The 27,515-nt window shown below is 47.4% G+C and overlaps 1 protein-coding gene across 6 annotated transcripts in view; it reads right to left on the bottom strand.

Annotated features, from left to right (window-relative positions):
- Nucleotides 1-27,515, bottom strand: part of LOC144145482 (carboxypeptidase D-like) — a 114,342-nt gene that overhangs the window by 6,615 nt on the left and 80,212 nt on the right. For 5 of the 6 annotated variants that reach the window (XR_013317506.1, XM_077677121.1, XM_077677120.1 and 2 more), the window contains exons 2-9: nucleotides 20,279-20,512; nucleotides 18,724-18,821; nucleotides 14,561-14,733; nucleotides 12,533-12,720; nucleotides 11,593-11,766; nucleotides 10,958-11,110; nucleotides 10,207-10,349; nucleotides 9,833-9,985 (exon numbers count right to left, since the gene is read on the bottom strand). Coding sequence is in view for 5 of the 6 variants with exons in the window: in XM_077677118.1 (XP_077533244.1) it covers nucleotides 9,833-9,985; nucleotides 10,207-10,349; nucleotides 10,958-11,110; nucleotides 11,593-11,766; nucleotides 12,533-12,720; nucleotides 14,561-14,733; nucleotides 18,724-18,821; nucleotides 20,279-20,512 (1,316 nt within the window). In the remaining variant the exon portion in view is untranslated. Of the gene's footprint in view, nucleotides 1-4,788; nucleotides 6,024-9,832; nucleotides 9,986-10,206; nucleotides 10,350-10,957; nucleotides 11,111-11,592; nucleotides 11,767-12,532; nucleotides 12,721-14,560; nucleotides 14,734-18,723; nucleotides 18,822-20,278; nucleotides 20,513-27,515 lie in introns of those variants that run through there. The other variant, XM_077677119.1, reaches the window with a different exon arrangement.

Raw genomic sequence — 27,515 nt, 5'->3', positions numbered from 1 at the left:
ATCAAAGAAAATAATAACCCGCATTGATCACCGTTCAAATGGACGTCCAGCGAAACTAACCATTATCTGATCACAGGATCGCAACACGACAATTCGAAAATCGTAGCAACGCCCATCGCACTTTTCACTAAAGGCCCAACCACATGCACGCGTAAAACCTACGTACTCGCGCAACGACGTACGCCTGCGGCGGCATACGCCGCTGCCTTTACGCCGGCCGACGACGTCGGAGAGGGCGAGTAACCACATATCGCCGCAACGCGCGCGTAAACCAATGCGCCGCGCAGAGTGGCTCGACTACTTCGGACTCAGCTTTGTGGCGACCAGTTCAACTACATTTTAACTCAAATAAAGCAAATAATGCCTATTCTCACAAAAATACGTATATTTATTACAGAAACAACTAAAACAGTTCTTGGGACATTAAAAAACGTTAAGGATTAGTATGCATACTTGGCAGGCACCAAACCTTTCCGCTACATTTGGCGTAAAACTGCCTTGCTCCCATAGTTGCTCGTTGCTTCGCGTGTTTTTTCCGGTTGTTTGGTCCCCGTATTTTACAAATTACTTCGTTTTATCGCATAATGAATGGTGAAGTTAGCTTATTTATCAATTCACTGTCTTGTTATGCGACCTGAGCGCCGATAACATCACCGCCAAAGGTGTATGTCAACACCGTACGTCCGAAAGTTTGCGTCGTGACTTGGGCGTAACAAGCACGTACCAATGCATTCCGCGTACGCCGGAGTACGCCGGTTCCTTACGCGCTTACGCCGGTTTACGTCGTTGCGCGAGTACGTCGGTTTTACGCGTGTGTGTGGTTGGGCCTTAACTTTCACCTTTCACTCTTGAGATAATAAACCACAACTTTTCGCCCGGCAGAGAGGTAATGCCACGTCACCAGCTCCTCAAAAAATAAACTCTCTCCATCTTTAACACTTGACGCGTCACTCTTTCGCCGTACACCAAAACGTTATTAAATATTAGACCCTAGGTCTTACCGCATGTAAGGCCGCTGGAATTTCGCTTTTAAAAATGTCTCCCAAGCAATACAGTTGCGTGCAGTAGGGGAGCCGACATTAAAGGTATTAGGAGTACAGCGCTAACGCTTCACCGGGATTTAATTGAAGTCCTTATGGCCGCCATAGCTTAATATCAGGTGTCTTATACTGCCCCTGGAAAAATGTTCCCGGCATAGCATTTATGTATAATAGTGAAGCTAAGTTTAAGGTGATTTGGTAAAATGCGCTTCACAGGGATGACAGAGCTTCCTGAAGGTCTCTTAGGGCAACTTATTTGGTATCAGAGTACTTATGTGGCACCCGAAGAAATGCATTATCAACAATGCATGTTTGTATAATAGCGACGCCGACTTTAAAGGGGCAGTGGGAGTATCAGAGGGGCTTAATTAAGGAATTATCCGACAATTTCAACCAAGGATCTTCGCAACGGGCAAAAAAAGATACTGAGAAAAAGCTGCACTATAAGCTCCGCTGCAAAAGCCATTCTGTTTAAAGTGCGGTTGATTCAGTCAACTTCTAACGAAAAGCGGAAAACATCGGGCTGCTATGAAAGATTCTGAAGGACGACGCTGAGAGCTAAAGTCTTTTTGTTTCGAAGGAAACAATTTCGGAACAGTCGCTTGCACACTGCCCTTCCCTGTAGCCATCCAAACGTTATGCGCGGCCGAGGACATCGTATTAGTTCAATCCTGCCATAAAGTAGCGGAAAAAAGTTTAAAAAGGTGATTTACGCGTTAGATCTATAGCTATGCTACGAGATTATATGTTGTGGAGACATGTTTAACGTAAGAAATGCCAGCAAGCCGATTATCGAACGTCTCGGGCACTTTTGTTTCCTGCTTCCGTGAAAAAAATGCCCCTACTTGGGAACCATAGCTGCGCCTTCCTGCTCAGAATACCCACGCTTCATCTACTTAGCACCTTGTTGGTGCATGAACAGTCTTTCTTGACTGGCCGATTGGGAGCGTACTTTCCGAGGAATTGACAATGCTGTAGGTGGGCACGCAGAAAGGGCGCTGGGGATTAGCCCTTTATAGTTTGTGGAATTTCCACACTGCATGAAACTCCCGCTGGGAAAGAACCGCAAACCATCGAACCTGAACCCTGAGTACGGCCTTGCATGCTTCAACCCAGCAGTAATGACACCGCGCCGGATTCTCCAAAACCACAGCCATCATTTTGAAATGACACGGCATTGGTGTGAAAAGGGCACATTTTCCTTGCTTCAAGCGTCCTGTGAGCGTGCACGTATACGTCTACAGGAGACGATGAGGCCGGAAACAAACTGAGCGAGGATGGTTTGGTGGACTAGTTGGTGGGGAATCTTGAAGGGGTTAAGAGCGCACGTAGACGAGGACACACAATGAAGAGAAGACGGGGCAAGGTGCTGGATAAGGCGCTGAAAAAACCGATTGAACGAAGATTTGCGCGAAGTGGCGCAACGTCTGTGCGCTGTTTCAAACTATAAAGTCGCTTCGTTTCAAACAGGAAAGTGCTTCTATAATACCCAGGTAAATTAAATTCGCATGGCTGCATATAAGCGCTGCGTCGTATATGAGTGATGTACAGAGATTTCTCAGCATGTCAGTCAGAAGACGAGATATCATTGGCGCGACTGAGAAAGCACGCCTTGGGTACCGTTGAGTGAGAGCACCGTCCGTGGAGGTATCTGCGAAAGAGATTGGATATCTGAAAAGGGGCGGCTTCCACCATATTCGATTCCTCGTGCTGCTTCTTTTGAGGTTACATCCTTGCGAAATTCATTTTGTGTGCAAACGTCATAATGCTTTGCAACTTTTCTTTTATTTGTCGAGTACGATAATGTCTGGCATGCCTGCTTAAATTTGTGCCTTTGTCAATAAAGCTCAGTTGGACGTTAGCGCTTGTGCCCGTTCCGTCTTCCGGTGCTTGTCCGTTTTTTTTTTTTTTTGCGCTACACGAACCTATGAGCCTAAACCCAAACTTTGCTGAATATAATCTTTGGCCGCCAAAACGGGTGATGTTTGTTTTTGAGCGTGAGCAGTGAAATGCTGGTAATCGACGTGTCAGTACACAAAAGCTTTCAGAAACAGAGTTAGAAACGACAAATGGCCACTGTTATTTTTTAAATTATAATGAGAAGCTGTTCAAATGTAACCAGAATAATAGAATACCAAAAATCTATTGATTCATCATACACGCCACACTTGAGTGACGTAATTTGTTCTAGTGTATTTGCAGCGCTACGAAAGTTGGAACCATGCTGCGCAACCACACGCTTCCCATAGAAACAGATCCAGCCTGAAGACTTAGCAGATGATCACTGATCTGCTAATGCGAACGTCCAGCGCAACTGCACGATCATCCTTCAAGTACAACGAATGAATTAGCCAATCGGCAAACCCTCCTGAGCCCGAAGACACTGCGGCAGTATATTAGTGCATCATAGGGGCGTATCGACGACCTTACGTCAATGTGAATAATTTCGCGATATTATGCTTTGTTTCGCAAGGTATCTCTGCCATCTTTTTTTTGTAATTTTATATCACGTAGTTGTGGATGTACCATCACCTTTGTGTTGGGCATGGTGACAATTTAACGACCCGACATCACATCAATGTCATTTTTTTCACTAAATCATGCTTTATTAAGAAGGAAGTAACTCTTTTTTGTAATTATATCATGATACTGTAATGATACTATTACGTTTGTGCAGCGCAAGTTTCTCAGTGGAATATTTCGGTGTTCCTTCCACAAAGTGTTTCTATTTCCTTCTCTCTGCTTAGTGTGATAAGTGTGGTATCCTTTCTCTTTTCTATATCATGAGCCCATCTTCGCAGCGAATCCCCTCATCAGTGAACCTCAGAGAGCCATCTCAACTGGTTCTGCAGCGTTTACCCCGCGAAATTCAACCGAAGCTCCCCCTGCGACAGACACATCTGCGGCGTCTAAACATCTGATTTACTCCGTGCAATCCCCCTGTCTCACTCTAGTAGCGCTATGTCCTCGCTACCATAGGGACACGCAGCCGACCACATAGGCGGTGTTTTGGCTGTTTTGTTAGGTTTACCCACGCGTCTTGCTTCCAGATGACCCGACTAGCCCAACATTCGTGTTATTTTCTTAGGTCCCAGTGTAGAGACCGGATAACCAAAACAAGCACGTGGTCATGCAGAGACTGTGGAGAAAAATGTGAGATGAAAGTGACTCCCACCTTCACCTCCAGACAGTGGACGGCTCGTGGTCACTGGTAGCAGGAAAGTCCAACCCAGAAACACTCGGTGCGACCGGCAGTCGGTTGTGGCCCGTGGTGGGGTTAGTCAAGTAGCGCGTCAGCCCGGCCCTAGGCGGGTGCATTCGCCCCAAGGCGGCTCAGCAGCAGCATTAGAAATCGAACGCGAAGATTTTCAGCCCTTATTCAAAACCCACCTGCCGGAACAATATAGTTCCGGCAGATTTAGTGCAAGCTGGGTGCAGTAGAAATTGTTGCTCTCTGCCGCCAGCAGTCGCCAATGCGACGACGTTACGGCATAGGACACCAAGATAGCTGGCGGCTGGGAATGTTTTGTGCCCATCCTACAAATGCTAGAGTATGCGACTGATCAGGCAAGTTTATGAATGGGCGTATGGTCGGACTATCCGCGGGTGGCAACACCGCCCCCCAAAAGTGAAGCTAAAACCAATATTGCCTCTTCAGACATCTCAAATGCTGCTGCTGTTGCCATCAAGGGGGATGTTTGTGGCATTCGGCGAAGTGCAAACGGCTTAATGAAGAAGGGGCAAAACGGTGGATTTCAGCATGCTGTTAATTTTATTAGGGTTGTGAAACAAGAGAACAGGAAAGTTGTGTACACCAACACCGCATCACGAAGGGTAGAAGTAACAGCAAAATGGCACTGCATGCTCTCATTTATTATTCTTGCACTAAAGCGTGAATGCCGAGTAGAAAATACGCGGAAAGAAAGTTGAAAGGGCAGGAGGTGCCGGCCAACAGCCGTAATATGTGCAATTTTTGACAGTGACAACGCTAATACGGAGAACAAAAAAAGAGGAGACTTGGATCGCTGTGAAGTGTGTTAATAGCATTACAACATACTCTGCTAAAAACGCGTATAAAACTAAGAATGCAGCGAGTCAATGAATATGAGTATGATTGAATAACATCTCTGTTTATGAGTGTTTCAAGGCATGAGTGCGGACTGCATGAAGCCTACATTTGTGCACCACCTTGTGGCATTTGATTGGCTCTGTTAACAACCCTGCTTCTTTCGACACTAAATAGTACAAACTATTATGTCTTCATCAATTGCGGCTGTAAAGTTTTTTTTTAATGTATGATGAATAGTCTGACCCACAATTTAAAAAAAAATGAAACAGGTGGCTTGCAAGAGGAACAAGCACTTGCCTGCCTTTTTTTCCATAAAATGAGTAGCCATCTATTCAGTAATTGCAGAACTTTCACGTCCATATCTTCTTTAGATATAGCACGAAGGGTGACAGTAAAAATCCTAGGATTTCTTTGATGCTGCTTCTGCTCTTAAGTTGACATCTGTGGCAGTCAAATGCGCGCATAAATCTTTATTGATGCGCACTGCACAGCATTTGTAGCAAAACGGGAGGCTGGTAACAAGCATTCCCCTCAGCTTTGCTGCACACATTGTTAAGTATGAGTGAATTGCGGACTGATGACCAGTTGACTGCACTGACATGTCGTGTGTGCTTTTTTTACGCTTGTGGTTCAGTGCTATAATACTGTTTGCAGCCGCTATAGATGCAGCAAATGAAAGGCGATGGATGGGCAGCACCTCAACACTATGAGTATACATGTATGGCACGAGCATGCCCTAAATGGTACGCAGGGAAGAAGAAAGAAAAAATGCAAGGTTAATGCCGCAGCTGAGGTATGAAGTCGAACGGACTGTTATTGGGCAGCGGTAGCGCTTTGAAGCCGTTAAACAATAGGCGTGACGGCGATGGGGGATTTATTCTTAGGGCCTCTATCTTATTCGCTTGCGGCGCCACCTGTGATTGTTGGAGACAGAAAGAAGAAAGAAGAGAAAGTGCAAACAATGTTGACAAGACACACCCGCCATCTCAGCATGCAGTGATAAAAAGTACACAAGGGGAATAACTCCAGGTGCGACTGTGTGAGAACCAAAATTCATGCAGGTAAACCTCTTCACAGTCAGTTTTTGTCAGTGCACTTTTACTCTTTTTATCATGCTCCGAGAATTAATGGTCAGTCTGAACAATCGTTCATTGTGGGATCTGGTGCTGTAGGCTTCGTCGAACTGTTTCATGTATCGCTGAATGAAAAGCTAGAAGCAGGTAAGACAAGAAACAGGACTTCTTGCAAAAATTTAACAGTCCTGACTACTGCTTGAGTTTTTCATACAAATTCTTATCGCTAAAAGTTGCGAGTCTTGCACAACAATGTGCGTTTTGTGGCCACTTTTTAATTTGGCTTGAAGTTAAAATGTGACTTTTCCTTAAATTTTTGCCGTTATCAAATCGTTCACAGCTCAACAGACCACAATGCTTTTCTTTTGGCCACCCCAACCTTTGGCATGTTAAATCTTACTCACACAAAAACAAATACACAAAACAAGCAATACACTTTCACACCAGATACTTTCACCAACATGCAAATATGTTAGAGTATGTCTATGCACAATAATTATCAAACAGGTTAATACACATTCATTGCCCCACCAAAATGAGCGCCTCTTTACACAGGATAAATCATGGATTACACAAGTTGTGATGTGTGTGGTTAACTAGGTTGATACAGTATCAATAATTGTTCCCGATTTAAAGAAAGCATTCGAGTTTGTAAGTCCTAATTTTATGGCTCACACCTTTTTGGGTCTACACTTTGATAGTGAAGTCGTTTGTGTGTGTGTGGGGAGGGGGGGGGGGGCGAGGGTTCTAGGATCAAAGTCACAGCTCATGAACGCAAATTGAGCTGAATGTGCGATTTTTTTACCCTTATCAGGATTCCTGCATGTAAAACTCAGTATTGGCACCATTACTGTTTCTAACTGATCCCATGGAATCCCAAGAAAGGCCGTTTAATGCAGTGTATTTTCGCGACACTTGACCGGCACCAATAATCGACAAAGCTAAGAGCAAAGTTGGAGTGTTAGTAATGCGCAAATTTTGCCCATAAGTACATCTTCACTGCAATGCGTGTTAGACCATGGTGCATGTGTCGTCACAGCCGTCAGTACGTTTTCCATCTTGCTCTATTTTCGAAAAGTTTCGAGACTGAGTAGTGATCACTGTTCCTTCTCGGGCACAGCGTTATCCTGTCTTTACGTGAGTTTGTTTACCGTACCAAGGAAGTGAAGGTTCACTATGCAGACTTGGAAACAACGCTATCCTATCTTTATCATGACTTTTCTTGCTGTTCCAAGGCCATTTTCCGCCGTGCGCGCGTGAAAGCATCGACAGGGATCAGATAACGGGGGCACCCCTTACGAAACCATGCGGGAATCTCCTCACAAACTGTCAATAGTTTAGGGATTGCGCATACATCCCTGAAAATGTGGGCATTTTTCTTTCTGCGGGCTCAACATGGAGGAGGAAGTTATATACAGGGGTGGGCCGAGCACGCGAAAAGACCGTACGTGCTGACTCACTGACAGATTTCCGGTTTATAGGTTTGTAAATTATGAACATTACAGCCATGCATTGCAAAATGGCTTAGGTTGAATGCAAATATCCTCATAGATTTTTAAATGTAGATAACGCGTTGGCATTGACATGTCTCTTTTGTAACCTTCAATGTTTTTACGAGTTTAGCATCCCTACGCCTTCACAAACGGTAATTTCCATGACAGCTGCTGTACAGGAGGTCTACAAAAATATGATTACACTGCCCAGGATCCACACAGCCACTCATAACAAGATGCCCCAGGAAATGCATATCCCGGTGGCTTGGCTTCGTGTGAAAATTATAGGAGGCAGCTAAGTACCGCAGCATTACTCCAATCTTTGAGATAATGGACGAAATAAAAACAAAAGGAATGCAAAGCTGAAGTAATTTCAATGTGCATATTGTATAAATTTTGCATGAAGCATAAGATATGTGTCTCTTGCATTATGTGTGACACCGACTTGATTGTAAATACACAATATTTGCATTGAACGAACTGACTTGTCGAAATATGACTTGCGCCTCATAGTGTTCAAAAATTGAAAAAATAGTTCCGAATGACTGCCAATACTTCGAACAGTGAAGTACTTGTTTGGTAAGTTTGATGTGCTTTCCGACTAATTTCGCAATCCCTATGCCTGGATCCTTTTCGCATACGCTTAAGTGTGATGTTGCTTTGTCATCTTTCTTAATTGCTTTGCTTTAACCGCAATTTCTCTGCCCCTAGTAATCTACATGACACTGAAATAAACAAATAATAACAAACGAGAAATAAAATGTAGGCTGCACTCAGGGCAGCCGGTGTGTAAGTCTGACTGGTGTTGGCATGATTTTGTGTATACATGCAATCATTCATACTGTGTTCTTTGTGCAAACACCACCCTCAAGAACTGTAACCAAAAAAGCAAGCTCAGGTACTCATGGTTGTTTTCTTTGTGCCTTTTAAAGTGCATAGAACTCCGATTCCCTCCACTCCCAACATTTTTCTTGCATTGATCATCTTGATGGACATGGCAGTGTTTAGCGCAAGTTCATATGTACACACCAACAATAGACACAAAGTTTGTAACCATTTTTGGTGATTGCTTGCACTTACATTCCCTGAGCTGTCGAGGACTAGAAACTAGGTTTGCAGCAACAAAAATAGTACATTCAATGAGTGAGTGCTTCGCAATAAGCGCAGCTCTGTAAGATGACTAATTGACGTGGCTTCCCAGTTAACTAAGGAATTTTCTTACCCCTCACATGCAGGGATAGCAGTAGTTACCCACAGCACAAGGAACGCTGCTCATTAGGCAAACCCCCCCAGAGTAACGACTTGATATGGCGCGCGTGATGAGCCAAACTAAAGCTAAGCTGAGACCACAATGAGTTCATGACAAGCTCAGACGTCACATTGTCCACTCATGTTAGACTGTGTTCTCTTCGCCAATGCTACAGCAGATCTAACTTGGGACAGTTATACGTCCTCAAAGACTCTTCGGACAGTAATCGCCATCGCACGCTGTTCAAGACACGGCGTGGCTAACGTGCACGACCTTTACAGTGGTCCGAGATGCAGGAAGTCTATAGTTCCAAATGCAAGCGTATTGGGGTTGTGGTCATTTTCCTTCGCCACTAGTTGAGCTTTGACTACTGCTCTCCCCTTTCCACTCATCTGTCGTAGAGCAAAATCGTGTCATGGAATTCAAACATCGGCAAGACCACTCACCAAAGACGTGGTTGCTATCACGTAGTGATCTAGAGAGCACCGACGTTTTGTCTCCAATCGCAAGTTATTAGAGCTAACTATTTCGTGTAATAATTTTCACGCTCTTTCCATTAGCCCTAATCCCTAGCCACGGTACGAGCCGACAAGAAGAAGCCATAGCGCGAGCGTCAACAACAGAGGCACTCTCCGGCTAGTCGGCCCAGCGGGTGCCCTCGACCTAACTTCCATGAGATAGACGTTAGTGCGATACTGCCAGCCGGGGTCGCGTGGTCCAAGGCTTCCGAAGCCTCCTGCCTCTCTAAAGTCACCGGCTTCCATGACCGTGCCGACGGCACTTCGGCCGTCGGCAGCGACCACGTGAGGCGTTCGCTTGGCGTCACCAACGGTTACAATGGCAGGCGGGTCGACAGTGGTGTTAGCAGCGGAAGGGCGGACGGTTGCATCGCCCTGAGGAGGTGTTACCGTGGGTTGCGGTGCTGCACTCTGGGAAGTCTCAGTCTCCTCTGGCTCTTCAGGCTCTTCGTGCAGAGACTTGAGAGTCACGTTTAGGATAGAGATCTGCTGTTCGAGCACGATGAAGTCCTGCTTAGCCGTGTGGAATCCCGGTGCGGAGACCTGCGGTAGTGAATAATTGTTGATGTTGACACAGATCTTCGAGGCATCGAAGGTTGGTGGTTTCCGTATCCGTCAGCCATGCTCTCACTATCTTTCATCGTTTTAAGCTGGTTTGCCAGTTCTGGCCTAAAATATACCTTAACACATCCTGAACTCTTTGTGCCATTAATGTACACTTGGTTTCCTCACTGAACTTGACTTTGCATGCAAGGCAAGGTTACCTCAAGCGTGTACCGTCCGGGTCTGAGGATCCTCCAGTATTCTCCTCTCGATGTCGTCTTGAATCCTATGGTGCGGTTAGAAATTCGCATAAACGCTTTCACGACCGGGTTGCCATTCTCGTCCGATACAATGCCGCGCACACCTGGAGGATTGGGGAAAAAAAACAACCGAAATTACGGCGTTAAAATAGAGAGAGAATGTGGAAAACATTTCACACTGCCTCTCACTTCCAAGAAAATGCGCGCTCAGAGGCATTGAATCTAAACCACAGGCTGTGTCTTAGACTAAGCCTCTAATATTTTGACCACAAAACATGCCAAGGCACAAGAACTATCTCACTGGCGATCTGTTCAAAATGGGACAGAAAGACACGCGGAAAGTACCACTTTATAACTTCCTTAATGTACTCAAAACATGCGCACAGTTAATTCTTATCCAGTTTTTTTTTTTTGCAAGTTGAAAGAAAAAAGAAATGGCGTTCTTCGGGTATTCTTCGAAGATTTGACTAGTATGGTTGACATTCTACTAGTGACTAGCTGATTTGCAAGTATAGTGGCCCCGTAGCAGAAAAAAAAAGAAGCTGAACACGATTTTGAAGACCGTGCACTTGCAGAAATAATTATGCCGCCAACCCTTGACGCTCGGCGGAGTCACGTGGAAAGCAGGAGATCGATTAAACACATGGGTTCAGGTAGAAAAAAAATGTTCTGTCAATTGCAGCATTAAGTAACAAAAAAGCGCTCCACTGACCTTTGTGCACTTCACCCAGGTACGCGAGAAGTGACTGCTTGTTGTCGTCCCAGAAGCGAGCCAACTCTCGGCGGTGCGGGAATTTGCAGCAGGAGATCTCGAACGTCACCTCCATACAGCCTTCCCAAATGTAGTTGTAGTCCTGCATACCACCTGCGCAGTCCGGCCGTGAGTGCAAATTGTTAGCAACATTCATATGGGAAGACGCATTCGCACCGAAAAAGTGCTAGTCGCGGCGACTCACAAGATAGCTCACGAAAACGGTTCCTAGGAGTCACGGAACCTGTAACTAGGCTGTATTGACTTATGGAGGCGCATTCACAATTCCCCATACGGCTACGGCCTGTAGTGGTATTAACCTTTCTTCTGTCTTTATGTGTCAGCAAAAAGTAACAAGTACGTAAACCAGCCCACATGATAATTTTTACGAGGGAGCGTAATGAACAGCATGTCCCAGTATAGTTCTTGGGCATCAGCATTACAGGTTAACCCAGGGAACGTTCACATTCAGTGTAATGCTTTGACGCAAGTAAATCGTAACCAGTATGTCCAACCTTTACGCGCAGTGAATTTACAAAGTTTGCGATACAAAGCGGCCATTTATATTTTAAGTACTGCGCAACAGGACAGCGCACCTGCGAGCGGGTACCAGGCGGCGCCATTGGTAGTGCCGTTGGGGAAGGCCTGCCTGTCCGAGGAGCAGGGCGCGCCCAGGTACATGTTGGCATGGTTGAACGAGTACACGCTCGCGATGTGCTGGAACACGTCGTCATCTGGCGTCACCGAGGGCTTGTTGTACGTGTGGAACACTGGAAAGTGAGAAGAGTGCAATGTCAACACACCAAAACAAAGTGGCTGCAAACTTCGGAGAAAAATATACGTGTATACCAACGAAGGGTTCGAATATTTTAACAACGGAGCTGTTGCCCAAGCCGTAAGTTCGCCGCTGCAGGAAAAAATACACGAAAATTCCGAGCGCTCGTGAGCCCGTGCCTTGCGGCGACCGTCAACCGTCCCTGCCCCGCGCAGTGGCTTTAGCGAAAAAAAGGGCCCCAGCGCTGTCGTCAACCCCTACCGCGCATGTAAAAGAGAAGAACTCCGACGCTCATGCTTGAGGCTGAAAAGACACCCTGTTTGGGAGAAGTCACCGTGGCCACCGCATTCTCTAGAAGCCATTATGGATAATTGAAGACATGGCTACGAGTGTGCCGCTCCTTCCCAAAAAGACTTGCAGATCCCGCCACCGCTTCCTCTAGTCGATGGCGAAGAGCTGGTGGAAGTCTACAGTGCTGAGGATGACTTTGTGCATCCACCACTAGCCGCGAAGAAGACGACGACCTCTTCGATGCATATGACGACGAGTACTAGCGCCGCAACTATGCAAGTAAACAATGGTACTGAAACTTAACTACGTGTTCTGCAATGCTCAACCACAACAGCTTCGCCACTCAAGTCTTGCGAGTGAGTACAAGCTTCCCTGAATTTCTTTTTGCAACGGCGTGGAATGATGCACATGCCATTTCGAGTAAACAGAAGCAGTTTGAATTGGTTAAGCAAACGTGAGGGTTATGGTACCAGCGTTGGGCGAGTTGTCGAACGGGTACGAGGCCACGACAGCTCCTCCGTGGATGTTTCCGGATAGGACAAAGGGGATCTGGTGGATCCAGCGACGCACAGCCTCGGTCTCTGGTTGCTGCTGTTGAGTCTGCGTCTTGAAGTGGTCGGGGAAGTTGCGGTTCAGGTCCACGCCTCGCGCGTTGTACCTGCATTGAACAGGACAGAGTCACCGCGGGGCTCACCGAGGCCGGGCGACCGAAACATCCAATAACCCAGGACCTAACTAATACAAAAGGGCCCGCTGCTACTATTTTAGAGCTTAAATCAAACATACCTACGCCCACCCACTACATTTTATCCCAGTGAAAACTACGTGTGAGATAGCTATGTAGTGGGGTCAGTATATAGAGTAAGAAATCCCGGGCCGTGTCCACTTACGTGAAACCTGCGGAGGGGCGAAGCATGCAGTGTATAAGTGTATTCTTGGCGCTTTGACGCTTTTGCCCACAGAGATGAAACAGTTGGGAAGTCAGGGGTATACAGATTTGCTGTAAGAGTTTCGTGTCTTTGAAGCACGAAGCGTTCCAGCGGGAGGAATTGAAAACGAGTGTCCCGGTGTATTCTTTTATACGCGTTTTTACCAGGGAGATGAAACGTTCTAGCGCGAGGCGTTGGAAAACGAGTGTCTCGGTGTTTTAGCACCGTAACTACATGAGACGATTGACGACGACGAAAGGAAATGCTGACAGCCCGAGCCTTTAAGGGGCGTCGCCCCTAAGAAAACAAGTTCCCCTCGCGATCAGTAGTGCAGAAGCATATTCTCTTGCCCCACGTGGGCTAATTTTCATAACGGTTGAAAGAACAGTTCTCGGAGAGGGCATTACTTTCTCAGACAACGCATAGAAATCCCGAGATACTCTCACTAGTAACAGCTCGAGAAATGCTTATGATTTTAGAAAAATACCGAAATTAACACCCTGTGGGTCAACGTTTAAATCATTTCAATTGGCATTCATAAAATCGAGCACTGATCTGACACTTAAAATTTACGTGTCTATGCTCCCTGCACAGTAGAAAGAAGCCTTTCATCAGTAAAACAGAGCAGAAACTCCCCATTGGGAATCTCCGGATAAATGCGTAAGCCGCTCTGCTATACACTGAGCCAATTGCAGGTCGGCTCCACCAATAAACAGAAATGTATTCCTAGGAAAACACTTGCTAGAGGAAATATCAGTACTCTGATTTCCCTCGAAGGGCCCCAGGCACTCTACTTAAGCTCCTCCATGAAACTCCTGCATACCCGGGAGCACTAAAACAGATCTATGTGAAGTCGGCTTCACTGCTAGCCCAAATGAATTGTTGAGACATTGTTCGGGCGCATGATGATGATGATAAATTTGAGGAGTCTGATATCAAAGGAAAAAGGCCCTGATGCATTTGAGAAATACCCGAATAAGGGCTTGAGTATTCCTGCCGAACGTTATGCACCGAGCCCTTCTAGGTCGGCTTTAATACTATACACAGATACAATGCTGGGAAGACCATTTTTAGGAGCAGTATAGGTGATATGAAAAATAAAATGAACCCCTTAGCGCCTATTATTGACACCATTTTTGTTATGCGACGAAAATGTGACAGCCTGAGTATAAACCCCCTGTTTGCCAAGTGAATAGCTGCAGATCCTTCGGTTCGACACAATGGTGGAAGGAGTGCCACTCTTGATGTGCGGGACGACGACGCATTTGACCTGCTTCTCGCTAAGGAGGGGTACTCTCAATAAATTCAGACTCTGGCAGGACTCTCCAGTGCAGTCAGCTGACGAAGTGGTATCGTTGTCATTAGCCGAGACAGGCTGGCGATGAAACCGCACCACACTGCGTAAAGCCTGGTAACGAGTTGCGCGTTCCTGCTCCATTCAACACTACTTTTCCACAAGCGCATAGTTATCTGTACCTCCTTTGAAACGAGCAACGCTTTCAGCTTTAAGGCGGAGCAGGCGTGAAAAACTCAGGCAGAGGAACAAGAGAAGAGGAGGGCGGCGCTCACCGTCCCAGCGTGCCAGTGCAGGCGCCCTCTTTGGAGATCTCGTAGCCGTCCGGGTTCATGCTAGGCATGATGTGGATGCGCGTGTTGTCCAGCAGGTAGCGCACATAGGGATCCACGTTGTAGCGTGTGAGCAGGTGTGCGATCAGGTACACCATCAGCTGCCTGCCCACGGCCTGCATTTGCAAAGCAACTTGGTTCGCATCTTGAAGGGTACATGGCTCTGTTTAATTAAAGAGCGATAGTCTTGCACTGGCTACGTAAGGGTAAAATATTCGATCAGTCTCTCTGTTACCTAAATCAGTCATAGAATTTACTGGCGGTTCTACTCGCTAATGGGTCACCGACTCTGGCAGTTTGTGGGCCACTGGTTACTCAACAGTGGCGACCAGCAACCATTCACCAACCGGTCGGCCACGTGACTCGCGGGTGGGCCACTGACCAGTGAACCCGTGACCCACTCAGTACTTGTCATTCCTTAACGACCTACCCACGGGTCAGCGGTGAGTCAGGTGACACGGGTAAAAGGGACAGGTTATACAAGAGCGAAGACGAGGTCGGAGAGTGGGTGAGAGAGGAGGATGGGAAGAGGGAAGTAGAGGGGACTGGTGAAGGAAGGACGACGGTTGTGGAGAGGAGGGATGATGCAAGGGGTAAATAAACGTGGCGGAGGAAGAACGGGGAGGATAGGAAAAGAGGCGGGAGAAAATGAAATGAGAGAAGCATGAGCAGACTGGGAGAGGGAGGAGTTAGTGTGGGGAGAGGAGAGGGAAGGAGGGAGAAGAGAAGTGGGGACCGGAGGAGGAATAAATATCCTTCGTTCATAATATTTGGACGCGAGAAGCAAGGCAGGAAGGGGAATGTGAGGGGAATGGGAAATAGGAGGATGGAGGGAGACAGGAAACAAGGGAGCGAGGATGCGCAGGGGACGAAGAGTGAAGAGCGAGAACAAGGAGTGACGGGAGGAGGTGTGGAGTGTGAGCGATCGTTGGAAGGAAGGCAGCGGAGGAGCGTAAGTGGGGCATTATGTACAGGCAGCAGAAACGCTACCGGTTTTCTACGTCATTTGCAGCAAAGCAAGCGCAAAAGGAGTCAATTAGGCGCCTTCTGGGCCATTCGAAATTCTCTCCAAAATGCATTTTTCATGCTTCGTGGACAGCACGAGCTGCTCAATACTTTCATGGCGTCCACGGAGTTATTGTTACGAAGCAATATTAATTATATTTTGCAGAAATGGGTAATGTAGTAAACTACCGCAGTTATTTTAGAGCTAAAAGTAATTCGTTTCTTTCAAAATTACTTCTTGGATAACTCATCATAACTACTACCCCGGAGAGCAAACGTGCTGCCACAAATCTTGGAAGTTGAACTTCGTTGAAGATAAACGTGCTTGAAACAACAAGGCGGGTGGCACGCCGGGAGTAAACTTGCATATTTGTGTGTATGAAAGAGAGGAGGAAGCCGCGGATTGCGTGAATGGGGGCGCATTTTTATGCTAATTAAATCTCCGACTTCAAACAACGGTTCTAGATACAGACAGACCAAGGGTTACTATTGACTTGCCATGGGCAGAGAGAGAACCTTAAGTGAAGTCGGAAAGCACAACCACCTTGTTCTTTCTCTAATGCAGAACCAGAGAGGACTAACCCCGCTTAAGCGACCGACGGCAATGCGCGTGCGAAAGGCGGCGATACCGGTTGGGCGCATGTGCGGGTGCGCGGGGGGTGTACCGGGCGCCTTAACAGGAGCGGTTTTCCGCTCTGCTATAATACTCCAGAGTTGGCGAGGATCCGTAACCATATTCAGAGTGCAAACGATTGAAGATCGGATGGTGAAGACTTTATAACGACGGCAATAGCGCCCCTTCTATCAAGCGATGCGTTTCTATACCTCGTGTTCAAACTAAGCTCCGTACGACAATTTGTGCCATATAGTGAATCAAAGGCGAAGCAGCATACAGCCACAAGCACATGGCCATGTTTTTATAGTGGAGGTTGAAACTTAAGGCGCGTGCCTTTTCTTTGTGTCCTATTATAGCACGCATTATGGAGCCACAAGGGGCACAGGCTCCCTTGCCTATGACCGAGCGTCCTTGGGTTCAAATCCCGTCCTCTTGCCATGGTTTTATTTAAATAACGTAATTTATGTGCGATTTTATGGGTACCTTTTGCGAACGCCAGCTGGGGGCAAGTGCGCAATGGCTTATTGTCCCTTCTGCGTATTACTGCTTACTTAAGCATGCAACACAACAGCGAGGTGGTGTTACGATTCAGAGCACCGCTATTCTGTGTGCGCGTACTGCAAGCTTTGTGCAGTGCTCTTGTGCTTTGTGGCAGAGCCTTCACTCGTCATGTGCGCCTGCGCGCGGGGCCTGGTGGCGGTGACTCCAACCGTTGCAGCTGCCAAACACGAAGCGAACGGATCTTCATGTAGAGACATGTCCGGGCGACGCGGGCGCCGCAGCCGAGATCCCCTGTCCACCCTCTCTCAGACTCAACGAGTGCCCCTACTTCTGGCCCGTCACGAACTCCGGGAAGAGCGTTGTGTATTTCTGTACTATTCTCGGGCCGTGAGCACAGAAGCACTGGGAAAGCCGCGCAGCCTTTGTGGCTACTGTGTATAAAACCCGCCCTCTCGGTGGATAGTTCAGTTCATTTTGCAACAGCAAATCCATGCTGTCGCTCCGGTAGAGCGTTGCTGTAAGCTCACCCGGAAGATTATTGTTCCTGTATTGCTTCGGTTCATCTCTTGCCATGCAGTTAACCAGTTAAGTTTGTCTTTGGCTTCTTGTAGTCATCACCAAGGCAGCAACTTTTGCTGGCAGCTCCCCACCACGCTACTTCAAATGACGGAGGCGACCGAGCCTGGTTCGGGGACGCCTTCCCGAATGTAAGAGTGGTTAGCACCCCAAGCTGCGTGCCTTTTTTAGAGCCAGCGCCTGTAAGCTTTGCCACTCAGGCGTGGCGAACACACACTGTCCGCACGCTGTTCCCTGTCTTCATCTGTACTCTGGCTAAAAATGCTGGTTGGAATATTGAAGTGCAGGGCCCAACTTATTTCTGTTTGTCTGCGCTGTGCGTTTACAAGAGACGGAGACGAAGGACAGAAAACATGCACAAGACGAGCGCAATTTGTATGTGCGTGTTTTTGTCCTTCGTCTTTGATCAAACATGAATCAGCATCAGCTGGCACCCTTCTCAGCATTGCCAACTCGTTCAGGGTGAGTGACCTGGGACATTTATTATTCTCTGCAGGTATTCGCACTACTGTGGTCATGCAGATTCCTTCGTTTGCCTTCTTTCCGCCAAGAGAGACTGACCTGGTGAAATTGTGAACAAAATTTAAGTCTTTGCTCTACAGCAGTAGCTTTTTACGTTCCGCTGGGCAAGCCTCGCGAAGGCTACCAAAAAGAGCATATGTAGCTAACATCGCGATTTGGTTCTTCGGCTGTATCCCTGCGCGTGATCGTACGCGCATGAAAGATGGTGCTGCCAAGCGAGTACGCTTACTTTTTTTTTTTTTTTTTGGGGGGGGGGGGGGGGGTTCGGGGCGCAAGACCACATCGCTCGTCAAATGCTTAATTAAAGCGCTAGATGAATGACAGTGAAAGCACTTGTGGCCTCTTGGACCGGTACCACCCGCTGAAAATACTATTCGTTAACTATGGCTGAAATGATAGCTCTTCCGTCATTTGCGCCGGCGGTGCTCCAACATGGCGAAGCGCGCTTTTCCTTCAGAGGGGGCTAAGATTTCCGACACCAAACTAGAAGCTCCGTCGCTGCCTTTATTGTAATGTAAAAGATGTAGCTTCCTCACAGTGAAAGTCTAATTCAGCTAGCACTAAATGTACACAGCAAAAGTCAATAACAGCTCCTTAATACCATGTAGACCCACTTTCCATATCGTTCATGAGAGAAAACGTTTGAACAAAACTTTACTTTGAAGGCTATCTGTGTTCTCGATGCCAAAGTGTCAACACTGGCCAATACATTTGTTGTCAATACATTTGGGCATCCCGCAATGATTTGTAGTGGCCCCCTTATTGTTCCTAATTTTTAACAATGAAAGCAAGCCAGCGGTAAGTATAAGTAGCGCAACCAAGGAGTAACTCAATCAAGGCAGGACAAGCTCTGCGCAAAAGAAAAAAAAAGAACCCAGAGTGTCACCTCGTTGCCGTGCATGTTGGCAACGTACTTGACGTTGGGCTTGAGCAGCGTCTCCTCCTGTGGATCCTTCGTCACCAGCAGGACCCAGAGGTCACGTCCTGCGGGTACAAGGGGGCGAGTTCTTTTCAAGCGGAAGATTTTCCGAGAAAGTTAAGGTAAATCCCCTTTCTGACAGTCTGCCATCACATTTCACATACGACCGGTTTTCCCTAGACCAAACTCGCTCGCGTGGATGTGCGTGCAGATTTTAGTATTTCTAGTAACTGGTGATAGTGAGAGATTTAGAGGTAAAGAAAGAGTGAGGCAGGGGGAGAGGGCGGTGAAAAAAGCGCTGCGGATAGGGTGAGGCTTGGGGTGCATGGAACGGAATGGTAAGGGGGAAAAGTGAGAAGGGGTCACCCTCATCAACCTTTTTCAGGAAGAAGAATCGGCAGTTGCGAAGCAAACTGAAGGACGAAGATATACGAAGGGCGGAGCAGAAAGTGGAAAGGAAGGGGAAGGTGAGCGGGGATATAATGGAGAAAGGAGAGAGAGAGAGAGATGAGTGGAGAGCGATGGGGAAGGTAAGAGTAGAAGAAAGACATCAGGGGGAGCACAGGTGGAGGAGAGAGGATTCGAGGTGGTGGTGAGATTGGAGGTGGGGTCGGGGGTAGGGGAATGCGAGGGCAGAGAGAGGGAAAGATGAGTAAGCACAAGGTGGAGGAATGTTGATGGAGGGGTAAGAAGGGGAGTATCAGAGGGGATACTCCCCTCTGATAAGGTATAAAATTGAGTCGGAGGTAGTAAGGCTATTGGGGAAAGAGGCATATGGTAGGAGAACAGAAAGGGGAGAGCAAGAGCGTGAAGGGTAAAAACGAAGAAATAGGATGATCTGTACGTGGCAGCGGTAGGCGTAACGTTACCGTAATGCAAAGCAAGAGGATAGGCGGCAAATTTTTACCCAAGACTTCCGCGGTTCTAGGAGTTAAGGTAGGAAAACTGGGAGAACAAGTTGGGTGAGATTTATTTAGACGTTCTTTTGTTCTTGTAACGGTGTATCCCCACCGCTGGCGAGCATGAAGCACTGAAGTGGGACACAGTGGAGATATGCGACCCCAAACTATATTCTTATTATTATGGTATGATGATGATGGTGAAGAAGGAGGAGAAGAAGAAGAACATAAACGCGAAGTTTTACCCCATACAGATGCAAAGCCCACAATCCAATCAGCGTAAGTCCAAATCTACGACATCACTGAGCTAACCGAATCGACACATTCAGATGACCCAATCATAAACTAATAGATACAAAATTCTAACATCATATTCGGTTAGTCCCGCGCTTTCGTAGATTTGGACTTTCGCTGATTTGATTGTGGGCTTTGCATCTGCATCGGGAAAAGCTTCGCGTTTCAACAATCTTTCTCCCAGAAAGGAGCGTTATATTTTTTTGCAGGACGGGACAGCACGGACGGGAGAAGAAAAGAGGCTTCAGCGTTGTTATATATCGGTTCCGGGGCCTGTGTACGGGTGTACGAGATAAGAATGCCTTTGGGCGTAGCGCTCGCGTACGTACCTTGCACGGACTTTCCGGCGCTGTATAGCCGCGTGAAGTCCGGGTAGTTGGTGCTGACTTTTCGCAGGAAGGCGGTCATCTCGTCGTGGTTGAAGTAGGTGTACTCCTCTGAGCGCTTCTTGCCCGTCGGTGTGCCCGACTGGCCGCGCACCTGGCGCACAGCGCACACGTACAGCAGCAGCAAGGCCAGCGCCAGCGCCGACGCGCATAGGCTCCGGGGCTTCATCGCTCCTCCTGCACAGGCGGAGATTAGCAATAGCGTCAATCAGACTCGGGGGAGGAAACAGTGAGCTCAGCTATCGCTCAATTCCACTCAACTCTTAGCTTAGCTTAGAGTTGAGGAGAATTTAAACAGAACTGTTGCTTTGAACAAACGAGTACATTATTTATTTTAAAGCGAAAGCTTCTAGTGAGACCGATAGCGTCCTGTCAAAAAACTAATGCATTTCTCCATAGCCCGGTTATTCGATCGAAAATCTCTGATAAAATCTCTGGACACGCGGTGCGTGCGTGAAACCGGTCTTCAATTGCGTTGACACGGTTACGTGAAAATCTCGAAAAACTGACGGTTCTAGATAAGTCATTACACGCATCGATCGTAAAGAAGGAGTACAATAGTATATAGCCTTACCTCATAAACCACGCATCAGTATACATTTAAATCATTTGTAGATGCGTTTACTTAGTGCGGGAAAAAAATCGTCTCATGCATGGGTTCGTTCTTCGATTGCGATTTGGGTCTCGAAGGTTTGACGATCGACTGGACGCACTTTCAGCGAAGGGTGGACATGCCTTTAGCGAAGGTTTTGACGCAATTTTGACGCAGTTCTGATGTGAGAAAGCATTCACGCTTCTCTCAACTTTTTTTAGGAATGGATGGTATTATTTATTTATTTGTTTATTTAAATGGCACCTAAACACCCTCACTGGGAGGGTATAACATACGGTGTTGGGGCCACTGAACAAGGCAAAACAAAGGTATCCACAAAAGTAAACGGAACCCTTGCTGAACAGAAGTCTATAAGCTGGAGTGGCCAGCAACGGCAATGAGATATCCATAGCACGCTTAAAATTGCAACCGTGACTGTACGCACATATCCAGCCCTGGTTTTATGACGGCCAAGAAATAACAAGGATAGAAAAAAATTGCCGGGTGCGGCCCCGCGCTGGCACCGAAACATAGTTCGCGGCAATACGGCTCTTACGATGAACAAAACTTCACTGCACCTGAGCGTTGTGTCTGTTTTAATGTCGACATAAAACAATTGCCGTAAAACACTCCAGGCGTCTCTCCACCCGTCCCCCCTTTTTTTAACACGAAAGTGTTTTATTCCAGGATACACAAAGATTTCAATGACGTCATATCCGTCACGGAACTGACGCAGTTCAACGAAGCAAGCGGCCTGTAAAAGGTGTACCCCTGCACACAGGGTCTTGGTGCGGGGAAGCAACCTTTAGTACTAAAGAGTACGTTCTAGTACTAAAGAGTACGTTTTATGCCGGTGTACACCAAGATTTCACTGACGTCATATCCGTGACGGAAATAATGCTAGTACACCTTTGTCGAAGCGACCCACCAGCAGAAAGCGACCCACCAGCACCAAGCACACCCACCAGACAGCCGCCGACCCGCAAATCATGCTCAGCTGCAGATTTTGCTGCACATTTCACTTTCGTGTTTTATCAATTCCTATGACAGAGGAATCAACCACAGTTTTTTCGTTGTCAGACCTGTACGCGAGGGCAGTGAACACGTGCTGTGCGTGCAGCCTCGTTTCACGACACGTACGAACATTTGTCGTCTGTGCGGCCCTGACGCATGCCTTCACAGAATCTCTCTGACGATGTATGTCCTTTGTCCATGACAGTAGTTTGTACTAGGCTGCATAAATTTTATCCCTAGTTCTATATACCGCTCCATTGTGGGAGTTCGACGGTGAAAAGTGTGCTAGTATTTTATTTTTTATTTTTTTTTTGTTCTCTTCGCATTTTGGAGTACCAGGTCAGTTAAATGTGCGGCAGACTTATTTCTAAGCTTAAATTATTTTCACCAAACGTCAGCAGCGCCCTCGATCCGAGATGTCAGCATACCATCCGATTGTCGTCGTGCCACCATTCGTGCCGTATGGCGACCAGTGCGAGCCGTACGTTTCTTACATGACGTTAAGAAATCGGTTGGTGATAACCGAAAGCCCGCAAAAGTAAGAGGGGGGCAAATGACTTCCCTAAGTTTGACTTACCCACAGGCTCAAACGAACTACAAATTGTAGACCTTAACACTAGTTGCACACAGTACCCCACTTTAACCTTTCCTCGCCCTTATCTCCCCGTAAACTCGACCTGGTAGGAAAGTTCAACCTCCAAAAACTGATATCATTTTCTTCGTGTAAACCCCGAGACACCTCCACATTTATAGATGGGTATTACTGGCGCAGTTTTGTGAAACTGGCAAATGACGTCTCATCGCTCTTGATATAAAACCGCCTTCGTAGGTGTTGCAGGAAAGCTTCTAGCCGGTAAACTCTCAGCAATCGGTCCCTTCCCTCTTAGCGACATGCATGTTAGTTGAGAACGAAACCAACAAGCCCATGCACACCAATAAATAGTAACACAAAGTAAACCCTTTGTGGGGCCTGTGGTCTTCTGTGCCATTGCATGCCACCTCTGGGCAGTTTCAGACCTGTCAATGCGGTAAATCTCATCTTTAATTCAACTCGTGGAAACGCGGGTATTCGCGGTCGTAAAAAGTGGCCTTGGATGCTTTCGGAGCCAACGACAAGAAAGCCACCTTCCTTTGACTGAAAAAAAAAAAAAAAAAGTAACGAACGCGCACTAGGTCCTCGAGTCTTCCGTAGCGGAAAGCAGTGATTCGTGGTTCTGCGCTTTCCTAACGGCACCCAGTCTTAATTCATGCATTTTAGTTTGTGGGTAAGCCCGGAGTTATAAATGCAAAAAACGACGAATAAAAAAATGGTACTTTAAACTTCCGACGTCATCCGACACTTGTAGTTGACATCACAAGCTACGTATAGCAAAATTGATGATACACAGCTCTCAACCAATCCACCCAGGGACTGCGTCTAGGTCACCGGGACATTCTCCAAACGGATATAAAACAAAGTGACTACAGGCGTTGGGACTTCAGAGAACATTTCCGTTGCCACGTTGCGCAGTTAGAACCCTCTCGGCACACCTCGTAGCTTCGGCCCTGCTGCAAGCAGCTTGTGAAATTGACTATAGAATCCTAGTCACATAGCATTGCGGCGCGCAGTTTCAGGCCCCACAATGCGTGGGAAAGCGGAACAAATTGTATTTCCATGAAATCGTTTTCTTCACGCAACTGGAGGCGAAAGAATATGAGTTGGCCCGCGCTTGCCCGCGCATTGTGGGGCCTGCAGTTGTGCACGGCATTTAAATGTGTCTGAGGTTCTACATTGAAGCAAGCGCTAGACAGCACGGGAGGGCTTGGTATGCTCCTCGCGTGTGACATAAAGGCGATCGATGGCTGAGCGACCCTGCCATTATGTTGTATGACGGAGAGATCTGGGCCTTGTTTAGTTATCGGCAATAGCCGTGACCTTCTGCACAGTTCTTTTATTTATGGCCATTTATGAAGGGCCATTATTCGTTATTTGAAAACTTTCCCCAAAAACAATTATACAGAAATCGACCGCTAAAAACACTATATTGTCACGGGAAGTTTGCCTTTCATGGTTAGGTCGTTCACAACGAAGTATAAACGATAAAGGATAAATATTTCTGGTCTGCTGTCGATACAAGGGTTTCCACGGGAGGGACATGGACAGGCGCATGTTTGTCTGCTAAAGTGAAACTATTCATTTCAAGTGTCAAAAAAAAAAGTTCCTGCATTTTTGCAGCCGCCCCTTCCCATAGGGACGATTTCCCCTGCAAGCCGGGTGAACTTTCCAAGCGTTGTAGTCCCACACAAGGGCCGAGCGCCAGGCCGGGAAGTCGCTTGTACCTATTTTACCAATAGGTGCCCGGCGTCACCAAGGAACACGAATTCACATGGTGCCTTCCACAGCCACGGTGGACGCTCAACTCGCAACCGCCTGTGGCAGGACATGCCGCCAGACAGACTCTTTCACCACCGGCAATGGCGCAACACGGCATGATAGCGGGGGGCCCCGCCAGATGGACAAGGGTCAGGGGCCCCTCGCAAGGGTAAAGGCAGCTGTCAGGCGTGGATTCCCCTTTCAAGGGTCCGCACTCGACTAGGGACGCCTGTATCCATTATAGAAACCGGTGGGTGCCCGGCAGTGCCATGATTCGAACCCAGTACCTCCCGCATACGAGGCGAGTGCTACACCTCTGAGCCATCGTTGCGGTTAAAAGTAATTATCGCAAAGCCATAGTCGCTACTATTGCGAAATAATGAGAAAGAAATTCGGCAGCCCTCGACATTGAGATGCGAAGACTGACGAAACAGCGGAGCTGGCGATCAACACTAGCTTTAACTTGCCTTTTGCTGTAGCTGTAACTCTGCGTTTTCTATAGCTTTTCTATGCCTCTAATTCTACTTCAGGAGAGCGCACCTTGGTAGGTCTGCCCATCTTATCGGTAGATCTCTCACTGATTCCGCCGAGCGCATGCCGTCTCTCTCAAGTTGGAGAACAACTGCACGGCAGAGCTTACGTCGTAACTACGCGCAGCCAATCCCCGACGTGCGCCTCCCCACCCCAAAATCTGCGCAACGGTGAGCACTCCCCACACCTACTCGTCGGCTCCTTGCCTCCTCGCCACTTACCCTCACACGTCTTGGCCTAGCATTTTTCCGCCTATCCACTTTGCTGCGCCCAGTTTTGAGCGACGCCCGGCACGGCTAGCTGGAACGCAAGGATAAACAGCTCCGCTGTTAAAATAAATACGTGTAAATTATCTAACCACGTGTGTGATGCAAATTTTATACAGCTTCGACAGCTGGTCGAAAAGCTCCTAATTTTTGGCCAAGGCTTGACCTCCAAACTTGGCGTCGTTACCGCGTACAAGGCACACTCCACTTTTCGCCCGATGATTCGACGGACTCAGCCTAGCTACTCTGAGAAGATGCACTCTTTCGCCTTTGTCTTGTTTAGGGACGCTGCTTAGCGACGGCTTGCAGCTCCTGCGATACGGCTATCGTTCCGGTAAGCTGTCGAAACCGCACGCAAGGGGCCAACTGCCGCCATCTCGCACGGCAGTTCCTGAAGTTCAACGGATGCCAAGAGAGCCGAGCGCGCCGATAAGCGCCCTTCCGCTCCGCCTTATCATTCTGGCCGGCTTTGTAAGTCCCTGCTGGGAACCAAGCAGGAACGTCGGCATGACTCCGAGCAGGAGTGCCTGCTTCGTGGGCTGAAAATCCAGTCCGCTATCCTGGAAACAAAGCGCACCTCTACGACCCGAACGAAAAACATCCCGTACAATCACCCCAAGGTGTGAAGACACCTTGGGGTGATTGTACGGGACAAGAGCGGCTGTCCACGGGCGGCAATGCAATTTTTAAGATGTTGAATTTTTTTGTTTAACGCGCCGAGTCTACACCTGGCCTATAGGCGAGCCGTGGTGGCGTGCTACAAATAATTTAGGCCACAAGGGGATCTTTACTATGCGCTGAAATTTCGACACACGGGCGTTTTCGCTTTTCGCCTCCATCAGAAAAACGGCCACCGCGTCCTTGAGGTCCCTGCGCCACCATGGTCTCTGGTTATGCAATCCTGACGATTATTCAAGTACTATATTCCACGCGGTATTAAGTGCAGAGCACTATAGGCGCTCGCCTTGTCGTCCTAGCTCGCTCGCTCGACCCAAGTATATGGAGCACCAAGGCGGCGTCCCGGGGTAACGCTGTTCTTCGCGGCGTATCCCAGAGGCTTCGAAAGCCGAGTGGTTTATATAGTCATAAGCGTTCGAAACTCTTGAAACGCTGGCGCTTGTAATACATCTTCCCGTTGTTTAGCGCAAAGGAAACTATAGGTACATTTGGGGAAAAATATGCGTAACTAACCGGCAGCGCCCGCGCTCCTTTAGTTAAGGACGCCCGTTGGGTTGGTTTTTAAACGCAAAATGTGGCAGTGCAACGCCGGCACGTGCGGGGAGAAAAGCACAAAGAGAACAGAACTCCCGCTGGCGCAGTTTTAGGCAGGGGGCACACGAGCACTGCGAAGGCGGGAAATTTGAATTGCATGGGGTGGTAGCAGTAAGCGGAAAACGGCGGTACAGCCCATTATGGCGAATAACTGCTCTGCACTTCCGACAGCTTTCACATCAAGTGGAACGGCTTTAATTTTTCTTACTATTGTCGCTTTTAAACGGAGAAAAAATTAGAAAAGATACCTCAGAGAGTTCGTCAGTGAAAGCGAAGCATATGCAGTAAACCACCGTCGTAAGAAAATCGCTTTATTCGAATTTTCACTTTATCGGAAGCCTTTCACGGTCTAAACTTCATAGCAGGGAAAGCAAATCATACCCGCTTTGAATGAAGTATCGTTTATAACTTAGTCATTTTTTTCTCCCCAAGACTCTTGCGCAAGTCGGGTTTCAGAAAACGAGCTTGTGTGATATGACAGTACGAGACTTTTTTCACGAGCTCCAACATACGCCAAGGCAATGAAGAGACATATGCAAGCAGAATACAGTCAAACAATAGCCCCTACATAAGGTTATTGACACCCGTAAAATATTGCGACAAGCACTAGGCTGGGTTTTATGGGTGCCTTGCGAAGCCAGCGGCTGCGTGTGAGCAGCGTTAGTTTTGTCGTGACAGGCAGTCTTGAAGACACAAACGGTTCAGCCATGCACAAGCCATAGAGTGTCTTACAATATACACTAGAGAGGAATCTGGCGCTAGCGTCTATGCGGATCATATAAAGGCCGTCTGTGTCGTCATGGACCACCATTACATCATGCACTCGCCTTAGTTTCGTCATCGGCTTGGACTGAAACGTTTACTGAACGCAAATTTAAGCAAAGTGCCCCAAAAACAAGAATAATAGTGTAATTTGAAAATAAAAAAGGCCATTTTAAATCTAAGGAAAAAAGAAGTAAAGCGCATTTTTGCCAGAACGATTGTGCCGCTGAGGCCAACGTCGTAGTTACGAACAATGTTAACTTTGGGGTGGGGGGGGGGGGGACTGGGGACTCATTAGAGACTCATTGTATTATTTTATAATTATTTCAGATAATAAGTTGTTTGAAGAGTTTGTAATGTTTTTTGAGCGTGCCTATGAAAACGTCGCCT

This window comes from Haemaphysalis longicornis, unplaced genomic scaffold, assembly GCF_048455015.1.
Source record: "Haemaphysalis longicornis isolate Haplotype H1 unplaced genomic scaffold, Haemaphysalis longicornis Haplotype H1 scaffold_7, whole genome shotgun sequence".
Taxonomy (NCBI): domain Eukaryota; kingdom Metazoa; phylum Arthropoda; class Arachnida; order Ixodida; family Ixodidae; genus Haemaphysalis; species Haemaphysalis longicornis.
The sequence above is the reverse complement of the archived record's forward strand: the minus strand, read 5'-3'. Positions and strand labels throughout refer to the sequence as shown.